Source organism: Nestor notabilis, unplaced genomic scaffold, assembly GCF_000696875.1.
Source record: "Nestor notabilis isolate BGI_N333 unplaced genomic scaffold, ASM69687v1 scaffold16136, whole genome shotgun sequence".
NCBI classification, from domain to species: domain Eukaryota; kingdom Metazoa; phylum Chordata; class Aves; order Psittaciformes; family Psittacidae; genus Nestor; species Nestor notabilis.
Window position 1 is genome coordinate 62,691 of NW_009931608.1, and position 14,898 is coordinate 77,588.

The 14,898-nt window shown below is 39.7% G+C and overlaps 1 protein-coding gene across 1 annotated transcript in view; it reads right to left on the minus strand.

Moving 5' to 3' along the window:
• The window catches only part of ARMC8 (armadillo repeat containing 8), a gene marked incomplete at its 5' end in the record, with an annotated part of 66,491 nt that extends 51,656 nt beyond the window's left edge, over positions 1–14,835 (minus strand). The window contains 2 exons of the mRNA XM_010015993.1: positions 13,190–13,266; positions 14,689–14,835. Of these exons, the coding sequence (XP_010014295.1) occupies positions 13,190–13,266; positions 14,689–14,835 (224 nt within the window). The remainder of the gene's footprint in view (positions 1–13,189; positions 13,267–14,688) is intronic.
• Between the last annotated feature and the right edge of the window lie 63 nt (positions 14,836–14,898).

Here is a 14,898-nt window from a genome sequence, read left to right on the forward strand (position 1 = left end):
ATATCTGTATGCCAAAATCCCAGGAATAAAGGGGAAACAAAGGCGTTTCCCTGTCTTGGTGTTACTGCAAGGTTAAATATATTAAAGACATTCATACTATGGTAAAGAAACAAGGGAAGCATTTTGGAAAGAGGACATTGGATGCACACACTAAGAAGTCCTGTGAAAATGTGTGTTTTGCAACTTTGTTCAGAAAATTGCTACTGTATCCTGAAAACCGTCACTGCCTTTTAAAGACTGAACATCTATGAACATCCAGGGGACCTAAAAGCCAGCAACTTATGACCAGGTTCAGAAAAATCAAGATGACACATTTCTAGGAATCTTCCTAGCTGTAGGAATATTTATAAGAGCAGAAAACAAAACCAGTCCAAATTCAGATCATTCTTTACCAACAAATAACAAAACAATATTTATTATTATGTTAGTAGTTGCAAAATTGGTAAATTAATCATTGGATAACTATGTCCATAATTCATTCAAGTCGTTTGGGAGCTTTAGTGGTTGCTTTAAGTTACTGCATTTTTTTGCCACTATATCACTCTTTCTGTCTGCTATCTACACATCTTAGAAAATATAGAGTAGCCTTGTTCTTTAAGATCTACCCTGCCCTTCATGAACACTACAGAGACCTTAGGTACCCACTGAATGTGCCAATTCCACTGCAATAAGAAGTTTTCCCAAGTGTTAGACTCACTCTATCAGAGTTATAAAGCACTCTTCAGCCAAGGCAGCCAATATCTGGACTGGCATAAACAGAACCTTTATAAACCTCAATTAGTAAAAGGTAATTGCCCGTTCCTCCTGAAGTATGTCTCCATGTGACTCACTCTCCCATTGCACAGTTACCCAGCCACAGAGGAATGCTCTAGGAATCTTAAGCAAATGGAGGCTGTCCAAGTTTTGCTAGTGATCTTGCAGCTCCAACAAGGGAGCAGCACTAAAAGCAGCTGAACACTGCAGTTCTACGTATCTCAATGCAGGCAGAGCCAGGAAACCACTTGACTTGTCAAGTGAGCCATGACTTAACAGCAATCTGCTTACACATCAGAGTTTAACGCAGCCGGGTATCAGCATAAAATGTTGGACCTTGTGTTTTAGCTCCTGTAAGTTTGGTAACTTTATACTGAAAGACAGGAGGTAGAGGAGAAAGAGCAAGATCAAGATCAGAAGACAGGCTAAGCTGGGAGCCCAAGAAAGTTTAAGGAATGAACTTGAAGATTTCACTAATCTCAGAAACAGCACCTCAGTGGTTTCTATGCTGAATGCTTGATATGAAAGTATCCTGGTCATTTTGAAAGATTTTTAAAATACAAGAGTCAGTCCAAAACAGTGGCAGAAACAATGAACGGATGTCTCAAAGGAATGGAAACTGTACCAACAGATATGCTAGGTTCAGGCACTAAACTCAGCCACTCTAAGACTTCTAGAAAGGCTACCTCTCCCTGCTATCCTTAGGCACCAGCTCCCAAAGCCATCAGAAAGGCTGCATCATGCCATGCATCCATGAAGGCACCCTGAGAAGCTAAAGAGAAGGCACTTGCCAAGCACTCTGAAGACTTGACAGACATTGGCAACATTTTGATGTTCTGCTCAGGTGATTTTACAAATTATTTGTGTTAAAAAACCAACAAACCAACCAACAAAAACACCACCCACAAAATTCTATGACTCCTGTAACCAACTCCACAAGAGAATGGCTTGATATCCTTATAACCATTTAATGTGTCCTAAGTATGGCCTAGAGAATTTGATTGAGACCCCTTCAGACGTGGCAGGAGCATGGCCAACTTCCATAACACTCAAACTGAGAGGTCACAGTCCTGATCCGTAAACAATTCAGATGAGTTTCTCCATCCTAGTTCATGAAGTTCCTCAAAAAGGAAGATAGACAAAGAACATCACAAGCTTGAGATTTCTGACAAATCCAACGCATGTACATTTGACCACTTCAACTTGCAAGCAAGTAAAATACCTTTAAGTTGGTAAAGTGACCAAAACCAGTCAGAGATAGAACCCAGAAAAGATCACCAAGGCATTATGCCTCAGCACTCCCAAGTTCCATGCCACACCAAATTTGCCACTTATAGAAACGAACCTATTAAGTACAGAGGAAGCAAGATATGAAAACCAAGAATATCCTTAAAATGCCATAATCCAATGTAGAAAAGTAGAGGGTTCCTCCCCCCCCCCCCCCCCCATTTTCTATGAAAAATATTTATGTGATTCCACATTACATGTTATGGAGATTTCCCTAATCAGGAAGCTAATCTCCTTAAGAATCAAAGTGCCACCAGGTCTTGTCCTAGTCTACCAGGTCCTTGGTGAATCATGAACCTTGGGAAAACCGAGGGCAAATCCCTTTTTTGCAAACATCATCTCCAACAAGTTTGAGCTTGACTGATTTCAGATCCAAGACAACGTGAAATTAATTCAAGGAGAAAAAGCAGTAAAGATCACTATCTTCTACAAGAGGTAACAAAGAAACCTCAGAAATCTGTAGTTCAAAACTGGATACCCACTCTACTTCTGAATGTCATGTACACTGCTCACACCTCCCTGATGAGTGAAAAGGAGCCCTCCAAATGAGGAAAAAGGAAACAGTAAGAAAAAGGAAACAGTAGCAAAAAGGTGAGAACATCAAAAGAACAATTAGTCTATGGTGATTCTAGGCCTAATCTGAGAAAAGGCCATGATCCAGAAAAGGGAGATACACAGGCTTTCCAATAATCAGCTCCAAGCTCATAGGTAGGTTATCAATACTGCCAGACAACAGCACATTGTGAGCAGCTTCAGAAGAAAAAAATGCAGATATCCCTAGTGTCTCAGGCTCACAAAGGTGGCTTTCTATAGAGCCAAAAGTCAAACCATGAAGCTTTCATATGACAGAGGTCTTAAGATACATTTGAGGTAGGTTGGTTTTGTGTGTTAATTCTTCTAGTTTAGATTCTCACTATACTCATAGAACGAAATAACCCAAATTACAATAATTTTAATGCATAGGTTTAAAATCTGATAGCTGATATTTATGCCTACATTTACTATAATGCAATAAAGTAATTCATATTATTTTTCAAACTGGATGATGTAGGCTGCCAACAGTAAAATATGGCAAAGAGATCCTAGCTAAGCACTTGGAAATACTGTTTCCTCAACTGCTGAAACAGCTTTTTCCATCCCTTATTGCTTCTGAAAAATAACAATATAGTTTCATCAGTTCAATCCTGTGACCACTCAATTTTAAATTATAAAACCAACTAGAGACTGGAAAAGCAGAACAATGTATTTTCTTCCTACAAACTCTAGAAGAGTGGGGGGGGCGGAAATTATCAGGTGAGGTTTATCAGCTTTAAATCTTCTGGAACACAGTAACCCAGAAGCAACCAGTTCAATTAAACAGCTGTAAATAAAATGCAATGCATGCTAGATTTTAAGTGTATTAGCACAGTAGGAATGTTTAAAATAAAATAGTTTAGGAGTACATTAAAATCACCCCACCCTAATTTCCATACAAATGCAGCCTGACAAGAGTTACAAGAGGAACTAATCTGCCAATTGTGTATTAAGTTAACATGGTTTTATTCTAATGCTTCATGGGTCATTGTTTAAAGGCACCAGTTCTACCCCACTTTAGACAAGCAAGAAGCAATATTAAATAGAACAACTTGTGAGCAAAATACAGGTTTTGAGTTGTAATGATTCCTAGCAAATAGAAAAAATACTATGACATGTCTACGTCCTGAGAAAATCATCATTTCAGTCTCTCCATGTAAGTTACTACTGTAGAAGCAGCTTAAGGTGCTGAACCTCTTTCTAAACACAAATCATTGAAGTTCAGCTTCTCCATGAAGGTGACTTAGTTCAGGGTCACTCCCACTAGAAGTGTCTGTCCAGTACTTAGTGTCCAGTTCTCTGACATGGTTTGAGCCATCTTCCAGTGGAGAAAGAACAGACCTCTAAAGCATTCCCAGCAAGGCCCAAAACCTGCCTCTCTTCTGCAAAAAGAGCACGAAAAAGCAACATGGATACACAGACTCCTTGACAACAACTTTGTTTTTATCCACATTTTTAAATACAGTAAATCAAGCACAAACGTAAGAAATTTTAACTTCCTGATAGGCAGTCCTGGAGCTTTCCTGTGTCACTTTCTAGCAAAGCAGACCAAAAGAACTTGAAACAAGCTAGTGTAACTTACTAAGGAAGCAGCAACAGGAACTACAGAGAGGAGGAGGAAATAAGCAGCCTGCATGATATTTTCTCATGTCTTTTGAAAATAGAGTAGGTAGCCATATTTAAGAGGATCCTAGACAGAGAACATCAAATGTGAGATGAACAATCACAGAAGGAAAAGCAGTCCTAGACACTTCAAGCCAATGCTTTCACTTTTAGTATGAAATTACATATTTACAAGGGATTCCAAGAACATTACACACGCAGAGGAAGCATCCAAAACAATGCACCGCCAGAGCAGAAGATCTACCAAAGGCTGATCAAAATTATGAACAATAGAATGACGCAAAGCATCATTCTGAAAAGGGTTTCAAAAACTCAGAATGCACCTACATAAAAAACTGAGGTACTGGAAGTTAATACAAGGACATGGCTCAAAAAGAAACTGTCTGCCCCAGCCTCAGGTGGGTTTCCAGGTTCAGTATCATACAGGCCAATAGTACCTGGACAGGCTGGACTCGAGTTAGAAGTTAACTGTACAGCTTTGACAATTATGCTTTCTGTAGCTTTTACCTCCTCTTCCTTCTTGCTTCCTCCCACTCTCCCATTTTTATAGATAGATGCAAAACAACGAACAACAGGAATTAATGACAAATTTTGCATGTTAAAATATGTCCATAGTTATGTTGACAGAATTAATTTCCAAGATGGACACTACTAGGGCTTGGACATCTGTTAATTACCCAAAAAAACAAGTTGCTCTCTACCCCTTTAGCAGGGAGTATGTTTGTACTAACATGATTGCTAGTCCAACCAAGTGAATAAAAATGTTAATAACCCCTGTCAATTAAAGTAAGCCACAGAAATAACAAATCCTCTTATATTTAAGGTTAATCATCAGTTTGGGAAGAAAAGTTTCAGGATTTCTAATCCCATTCAGAAAAAAAAATAGCACATAGAGACACTGTTACTCAACGTCTTTGAGTTTTAACACTTAGAAATTGCTACACAATTAACATACAGCGCAAACTAAACAAACTCAACATTCAAACAAGGAACCCATAAAATCCATGGTTGTTCCCAATCTTAATTCTGTACTCTCAGACACTGCATAAAATCAAAGTGCTGTAGAAAAATAGCAGATGGCTATAATTACAGCAATGCAGAACACTAAATTTCACATACATAATGCTAAAAGTGACTGTTTAATCCAACTTCTCCAGATCACAATGCCACAGAAACCACTTGAACTCCTACCTGAAGTCTCCTCTTTGGAGAGACAACTTACCTTATCATAAGTTTTCTTGCCAAGGGAAGTCTACTAAATACAAAGGTCAGCTATTTCATTGATACATAACTGTAGTTAGAAATATTTATACCTTATTCCTAACCTTAATCTACCCAGGTTTCCAGTACTTATCTTGCTATATGTGTAACAGACTGAAGAAACCTCACATATCAAATCTTTACTTCCATGTAAGAACTTACATCAGTCAATTCACATGCTAGACTTCTATATAAAGCTTAACAACTTCAGCTCTCCATGTCTTTGGCTGCAGTTTCAACTCAAGTTCCTTTCAAATCTCCAGGCCGACTGACAAAACAGGAGATGCTGCTTTTCCCACGTGTCTCTCAAGCATATTTTATTGCCTCATCCTTTACACTAAGTCTTAAAATTGTGCTACAAGTTGCACAATCAATAGAAAAAAAAATTGCCTACTCGACTTAAGAATGATGTAGCTCAAATTTAAAATGCTGAAGTCAGTGGAGGATGGGAGTTGAGCTAGTTTTTATTATGTAAACTTTTTAAACTAAAAAAAAAAAAAAAAAAACAAACCAAAAAAGCCATAGTTGGAGCTCTATATATCAGCATTTCATGTTCAGCTTCAATCTCTGTTATTTAAATAAACTAGGTCATAACAGCAAAGAATTCTCCAAACAGAGGTGTGGGGAAAGCATCTGCAGTTCAGAACTCTGGGAAACTGAGACATCTCCTGCTCTGTGACACCAGGTCAGCGAAAGACTTTTTGCACCATCCCAAAACAGACAAACCACCCGAAAAGAACAGCCTTCACCACTCTTGCTTTGGGTGAATGAGCCAGACCATCAAACATAACTGCTACTTTTTCTTTATTGTGTCTCAATCTTACCCCAGGGGTATTTCCCCTCCCTTGATGAAGTAGTGCCTTCAGCATTTAGCAGTATATCCCACAGTTGAAGCAAATATTAAATGAAACTTCATTAAGCAAAGAGGCATCCTGTAACACTACATTCTTCTAGCACTAGTTTACATTCACTGTTGCTCAGTTTAATGTTATTTTTGTCCATTCTCCCATTTTAAGACCACCCCTCATTATCTAATGAATGTTGTCCACCACAAGTCATTCACACAGACATCTCAGGTTTCATTCAGTACAGGAAAACACGTTAAAATGGCCTTCCAGCACCTGCTTAGCTATCCTCAGATATGAGCTTGTAATATATTGTATGACACACTGCCCACTTCAGCTTAGGCCAGCAATCACTGAAGGATCACCAAAACCTTTTCATTTAACATAGCTACTACCCAATCTGAAGTCTTTCTGACATGAAAGTACAACCTCAGATTTTTAGCTCCAAATAGGTGTCAGCTAAGATGATGTACTGGCCTCCATATGCTTTCGTCATGCCCACATTTCCTTTTTCAAATGGATGTTAGCAAGAGCTCCCTAGAACAGAAACTCCAAAACTTTTCCATATCCAAATATACTCATTCTACATATGGGGAAGTTACTGGACATTGCAGACAATGCATATTTGAAGTATGTTTTAGCAAGTAAGTTTACCAGCTAGCTTTCCTGCTACTTTACAGTTCCCAAAGAGAAGAAATTAAAAAGGAATCTCAACACATTTAAACTCTCAGTTCAGCACCAGCAACACAGCACACACACTGAAATCAGTTTAATCATCTGGTACACAAATTAACTGGTAAGCAGAATTCTGCCCTTTGAATGTTACTAGAAATGTCAGCCCTTTACAGAGAGCTAGCCTGAAAGAACACAGTTCCACACTGCAAACTAGAAATGACCTTGTTTTGGAAGATAAGTAAACGCAATGGTTTTAATGCTGAATCCAGTCAAGTTGAACTGGCAGCTTAGAACTAAAAAGTCAAACTCCAAATATTAAGAATCACAGACTCGGTAGCACTGATGATTTTGTGGCACAGATCCCTCAGTTCATTCTTTGTAACACCATGATACACCCTCCCAAAGGGCACAACAGCTATTTCTCCCTCAGCTGCCTGCTACATTTTGCCCTCCCTTATAGGCAACCACTCTGCATTTGTCTAACAGATTAATAAAGTTAAGTTAAACTCTGAATAACCTCACAGCATTCAACTGTGCTCAGCTTGAAGTTTGCCACAAACTCAGACCTCGAAACTTTTGTGACCAATACTCACTTGATTTTCTCCAGCTACATCAGCTAGTCTGACAGAAGTTGTTTCTCCTCTCTCATCCTACTTACAGCCTCAAACCATCACAGAAACAGCAGTACTCTAAGGCTGGCATCAAGAGAGGGATCTGGGAGAAAAATGGCTTCATGCCCTTCTGAAATGCAGCACTGAAGCACATTTATTAATTATCAATCCTTTCTCACAGGCTCACAGTGTCAACTGCAAGGCTTAAAATATTAAACAACCCCATTAGACTGAAGACTGCTAGCCAAATGGAATAGGGATACCTAATTTCCTAAAGTTCAGCCCACCTCTAAATGTTAGAGCAGGAGATACAATAAAGAAGAATTTGCTTGCAAAAAAACAGTATTATGCATCTGTACCTTTTGCTGCATTATAAAGAAAGCACAATAGCAGGAGAGTATCTTATTCTATGACAGGAACACGCTTCCTATTGCACCTTCCTGTCTTTACCTACGCTACTCTTCTATCTGACTCTACAAAACCTATTGTATTGAAAACTGCTCTTCACAGAGCACTACGTAATTCTCAAACGATGTTTGAGGCCTTTCTATTTCATCCTCTCTCATTCTGAAAAGCTTGTCTAGCTATTAGATTCCTCATCTTATTTCTTGAAAGGGAGAAAAAAAACTAAATGGGAGTATTGCTTCCAGCACCCTCTCAGCATCACCTAAACCTGCTCAAAGTTCTTTCAGATTCTGCAACCTAAAGAACAAGCTTTCCATTTCCAAGCCACAAGGAGCCTACCCTGCACTTCATGAAGTATTAACAGAGGAGACTCAGGAGCCTCTTCCCTCAACAATGAATGACACTGCACAAAAACGATGCTCCAAAAAATTGCATCACTTGTTCTTAGCCAAATAGACCTCAAAGTTCCCTACTGCATCTGCAAGAATATGTATTTACTACAGTGTACTGCCTAGGAGACAAAAGAATCAGTCAAAAATATAGGCAAAATATAACAGGAACAACCCTCTAAGGACTGCTCTGTTTCCACAGGGCCATTCTGGTGAACACTGAAGCAAGAGAATATGCAAAGAACAAAGCATGGCTCCTGCAGAAAATTTAAGTTCAGAAGTGCCCAATGAGAGACTGCAAATGTGATTGCATATGTTTGGGATACACAGTGTGAAAACAAGTCCTGTTCATTACTTAGTGTCAAAAGGTTTGTTTAACAGGACATGAAAAACAAGAGGCAAAAGTAGCATCTTCATAACTGTCTGAAGGGGGTACCTGTTGCTCCATTAGAACTGAGATGGGAATTTCTTCTCTTCCCACTCCATGAAACTGCCTCTTGTATTTCACAGCTTTCCCTGAAGGCATGTGTGGAACACTGCACTGATGCCCTCGTTCCAATTGCCATAGCTGAGAAATACTAGACACCATTATACAGTCATCTAAACATGTGCCTGGAACATTTTTTTTTTCAAATCCAAGAACACGCAAGTGAAAAAAGCTGTATGTCAAAAACACACAATTTGAGGTGTTCGCAATTAATTTCAAAGCCACCAACCACAAAAGAGACACGAAACAGGTTTTGTGAAAGCAGTGTGGGTTTGGGTTTTTTTCCTCTGCTTTTGACTACCTTCTGGTATCTTCTGCTTGAAGAAGGCAAAAACCATCAGGCAGTACAACACATCTTCAGTTGAATACAAGTACAAGTTCACTGTCCCTTAGAGGAGCTTTTAACACATACCTAACTTTGCATCCAAGAACATACCACAAAGGTAAGCCAAATCACATTTTGGTCGTACTAAAATGTCAGTTTCAGAGCCTTCAAAACACTAATCGTAACCACTAACCACTGCAGTGCTGTCAGTCTAAGTCTGCAGGGACCCTAAAAACATAACTGTCAGATTCAAAGCAGTCCAGAAGTTCTTACCCATATGCCAATTATCATACTTTTCTTATCAACAACACAAATTCTCAAACACTCAAAATCATACTGTGTAGAAAGCATATATAACTCCAACTAAATATACTGCATAGATCTGTACCAGTGCTCCCACCACATGCTCCCTAAGAAGAAGGAAGATACAGTCAACAGACACTTGGACATTGGTTCTTCAGTACCAAGTACCATTTCTATAGGATGTTTCACACATTCTCAGAAAGAAAATGCTCACACAAGTTTGGAAAATGCTTATCTAGTAAATACAGCTGGCTGGATAAGCACATCCATAAAGGACAGAAACAGCAGCAGCAAAGGAATTCTTAGTACATCAAAGATGATTATTTACAAGCCTTAAAAGATGACACCCTCTGACTGCTGACAAACAGCCTGATGAGAAATAGTTGGGACCCTGAGTAAGCTAGATTTGTCAGAAAGAATGCTCCTTTCAACACCAGTCCTTGAGATGGACTTAAACAGCTCTTCATAAAATGGTAGGTTGCCTCTTTGAAGACATCAGGTAAACGTAAGCATCACAAAAAGTCTCTCAAAGAAGCCCCAGAGCAGCAAATAAATTAGAGGACAAAAATAGGTATGAGTCTTGCAGCTGAACAATGTGGTCTTGAGGTTAAGAACAGATGAAAAGCAAATGATAGTCCAAGGATCACCACCCAGAACTGTTCAAATAAAATACTGCTGCACACAAAGCACAGAATAATGTTGCAGCAACAATCTTGGGACAAATTAAGCTCTTCCAACAATGCAGAAATTTACAGAGCTATCTATGTTCTGCTCCCCTGACAATAACAGCAAGATATTTTAAGGGAACGCAGTATTTAATCCCCTGCAATATCTGGTTGAGGTAATCTATGCACTGTCAACACTAACATACTCAATAGCTGCATACCTGACATGAATGCTGACCTTGCAGAATGCAGTCAAAGGATACTTGAGAAAATCTGAACTGTGGAACAGTCTGTAGAAGGTGAAAAGTTTAGAAGACCACCCAGGGAGTCACAAAGCAAAACTGGAAGGGCCTCCCAAGCATAAGCATGGCCACAATGTAGATTTACAGGATGAAACTACTATATTAAGCTCACTCATTTATAAAAACAGTAAATAGAAAGGTAAATACATACACTGCCAGACAAATGCGGGTATGAAGATGTGGGTCTGGCACACTTTAAATAGTTCGCTGTCACATAGAGTAGTGATAAGAGGTAGTAGTCTTCCTTGTAAGAATCTCAACATTTCCAATCCTGAACTGAAATTGATGATTTACTGACAGGTACACACAATTCTGCCCTTCCTATCTAGTATCAATACCCAGATGAACATAATAGAAACAACATGAACAGAAGTTCTGCAGGAAACTTGACATTTTGAAGTAAAATCAATTGAACCACATACAGCAGCACTGGACAAAAGGGAAATGGCTTCTCAGTTTTCCCCTCAGGTAGAAAAGGAACAAGCTCCTAGCCAGTAAGACTTCACTGTCTGGACAGAAGATGATTCTGAACAATTCATGGGAAAGAAAGGAAAAGAAGATACTTGATCATTTAAATAACTTCAGAATATGTAATTAAAAGCTTTCTCAAGTTATAAGATGACAACTGGATTGGCATGATTTTCAAGAAGCATTTAGCTATATTCTACCTTTATCAAACATCATTCAGAAGTTGGTTTTCATTGAAATTACAAGGATGCAATTAAAAAAAGCCCCAAATCAAAGTTCATTCAAGTCTTTAACACCATATAAAGAACATGACTATTGTTAACTGAAAACAACCTGCAAAACTGAAGCCTCTTAAGACAGCCTATTTTCTGATCCTTGATATTCATACTTTCCATCAATCAAATTCAAAATCTAGGTCATCAGTATCTTCAGCCAGGATGAAGGGGGGTAACCCACAGCACATCTCAGGAACCAAAGATTTTCAGCAAATTATGCAGAATATCTAGTAAGGCTTCTGACAGACACTTCTGGTAGAACTTGAATCGTCTTCTATTCCACCTCCTAAGTATCAGTTCATTCCAACTTCTTTACCTCTTCAGATATGCTGAAGCCAGAAGAAGGGAAAGCAGTATCTTTCTGCCCAAAGAAAATCTTGGCCTGACAGCAACTTTTAATGCATACACTATTCTAAATTCTATTTTTAGATACACACTTTTCTAAATTGGACTGTTTCACACCCATCCACCAATATCGCAAAAGAAACTAATCTATCACAGGGGACTGCTAAGTGTCAGGAAAGATACACTCTCAGAACTAGGATTTTAACCAGAGCATCACAAATATAGTTTACCGTCCAAATTTGCCCTTTGAAAGCTATTGTGAAATAAATTGGCATTTTCTTGTCTTGAAATGCAAGAAAAGCATCTCAGCGTAGAATCCACTGACATCCATGGACAAGATAAAGAATTTCAGATGTTAGCTGAGACAAAGATACTGCCCAAAACTTTTGTTTCTGGGAAATCAGTGGGTTCCAGTCCTAAAAAAGAAAGGAGAGCAGGGAGGAAGCACCACCCAGGGCTTGAACATCTGCCAAGGAGAAAAGAGGGGCTCAGTCAACCCATCTGGACATAGGATGAGGCACATCCTTGCCCCTGGGACCATCACACCAGCCTTTAAGAAGAGTGGACTAAGAAAGTCAAGGGGTGGAAGCAAAACCAGACTCTCCTACAGCAAAGAGTTAAGAACACAGTTACAGTGGAGTACCACAAGTTTTTATACAGGTAAGGGGGTATTTCAACCAATAAAGTTTCCAGGAGAGTTTCATGTATTTTGTGTTTTTCATGTATTTCAAAGGGACACCAATTCTGATACGTTGTCCCTGGGACACCACCTGGAATAATTTTTTTCACCTGCTACTGGAAAACACCTGACTGTCCTAAGCAACACAACTGACACTCTTGGCTTTTTGATCCACTTGGTCCTTCAATGACTTCTGGCTATACAGCCACAGCCAGCAAGTTACTGCTAAGCCTGGAAAGTTCTGGTTTTACCATGAAAAGTCTGTCCTGGGCAAGGACTTGTTTGCCACATTGTGTGTGGTTACAATGAAAAGCTTATAGCCCAAGGATAGCAAGAAAACAACTAGATCTTTGCACCAGTTCTACTACCTATTCAACAGGGCAAGTCATCAATTCTTTTAATGATTACCCTTATCACTGGCACACAGCAGAGTATTGAAATATAATTTGCATCCAAATTAATTTCTATGGAAGCATTTTCTTTCAGCTTGCAGCTCCCATCATTAAGATAGAGGCCATGCATTAACAAAAAGGGAAGAAAAGCAAACACTCAGGCACAACAGCAGTGGAAAGAGTAAGAGGCAGGTACACTGGCTTGGCAGTGGAATAAGAGTTTCAACAGACCTGGTAGACAGCAAAATGTGACCAAAAGGAAGAAATGTACCCAAACAAAATTCTCACTGTCCACAGAATGTTTAACCTCATTTCTGGCAACTGGGAGGCTGTGTTATGAACCATATGCACTTCAGAGCGATAGTCTGCTGAAACAATGCTGTCACGTTCACATCAAAACTTTTCCAACAAGACTTCTCAAAAAAAGATGGGAAGAACTTCTAGCCCTTGACATAAAATTCTAGAGAAATTCAAGTAAACCTAGCCCATGTACAGCCAACAGCCCAAGTGTGTTTCAGATAACTTACATGACACCTTGCAGGACTTTCTGAGGATCAAGATCGAATAATCTATCGACATAGTGGCGGCTACTTGCTGTTACCTCCTGCGGAGAGAGAGGAAAAAAAAAAGTAATACTTTAAATACTTTATATCAATTCATTAGATTATATCAGACATTAGGAAGAATTCCTTCCCTGTGAGGGTGGTATTAATTACTACACAGAAAAAACATGAATCCCTGAAAGAAGAGTTTCTAAGAGCAGTTAACGTTGCTCAAGAAGCTCACCCACGAACAAGCTCCTGAAAATAAGGAAGCTTGTATCAAGGTGTTTTTATGTAACTTACTTTATCATGACATATCTACAAATTTCAGAGACAGCATCCCACATAGCCCCAACAGGGACAGCAGCACAATATTCTCCACAACATTCCTGCAGCTACTCTGTAAGACAAAGTGACCTCTCCTCTCAGCAACAGGATCATGTTTGTAAGCTAAACATTTATGCACCAATGAATTGTTATTCCCTTTGAGAAGATCCAAAGTTGGAGATGGCAAGCGTTCCAGAAAACAAGGGTGGGAAAGGGGAAGGGAATTTTCCCTCCAGGTTCTCAGGAACATGTGCCAGGGTGCATTTCCATTATCTATTTTCTTTTTTTTCTTTTTGCCAGCTCAATTTTTCATTAGGCTTTTCATAGTCTTTTTCCTTCTGAATTTTCCTTGAAAGAAGCTGTAAGAGAATTGAAAACTCTTCCTCGCTTTTGCAAGTATCTACTCTTAAGCTGAATCTGCTTCTGCTTCCCCACCCAGATGTCAGAAACACCAGCAGCATCTTGGCTGTAGTCTCACAGGAGAGGAGAATCATCTAGAGGTAGCAATGCTTCTCTATCTCTTCATCTAGAGGTAGCAGTGCTTCTCTATCTCCAGAAATACTATTAAATTATGCCAATGAATTCTACAGCTTCATGTTCACCATGTAATGAAAGACAATATCAATACTGTTCTCAAGAATAGCAGTAGACTTTCATCTACCTGATCTATGTACTTATACACAAAAGTCTTCTAGACTTCAGAGATCCCACTGCTTTCTGTTTCTAATAGCCTGGTTTTCACCCTATCAACTACTAGGTTTGCAATAAGTAGAAGACCATTCATATCCAGGCAAACAAGTTTTTCAAGTCGTCCCCCGAAACAACTTATCAACATCATCAGTTTTGTGGTTCTCTTACCCCGTGAGAAATTCTAAGCAAATAAAAGAAACAGCCCCAAACTCAGTTCTTTTAAGCAGCATCCATGATGTATCTTCTGCATTGTTACTCCCAGGTAGTAGAACTCTGATGAGCAGCGGGACTGGGCAACCAGCACCGGCTGTTCTACTTACTCTCATCTTCCCCAAGGAAATTAGCGGTAGTTGTCAGACCCCCTCCTGCCACCCCCCCGGCCACACCAGCGCCCTGCCCACAGATGCAACCCATCAGCCTCCTCCCTGCAGCACAGGCCGTGCCGAGAGATCCCCAGCAGCTCCTACGAGAGGATCAGCATTTCGCCACCAAAACAGCGCCCACATGCGCCCCTGCCCCGCTCTGCCCTGCCGCAGCCGCGTTGTTACAGCGCAAAACAATGTCAGCGAAGCCTCTTTTTGCTGAATCGGAGTTTCGGGGGGCGGGAGGGGAGGCTGGCAAAAACATTTACAGAAGAGTAACTGAAGAGCGTAAGTCGTGTCATCAGGTAAAACACG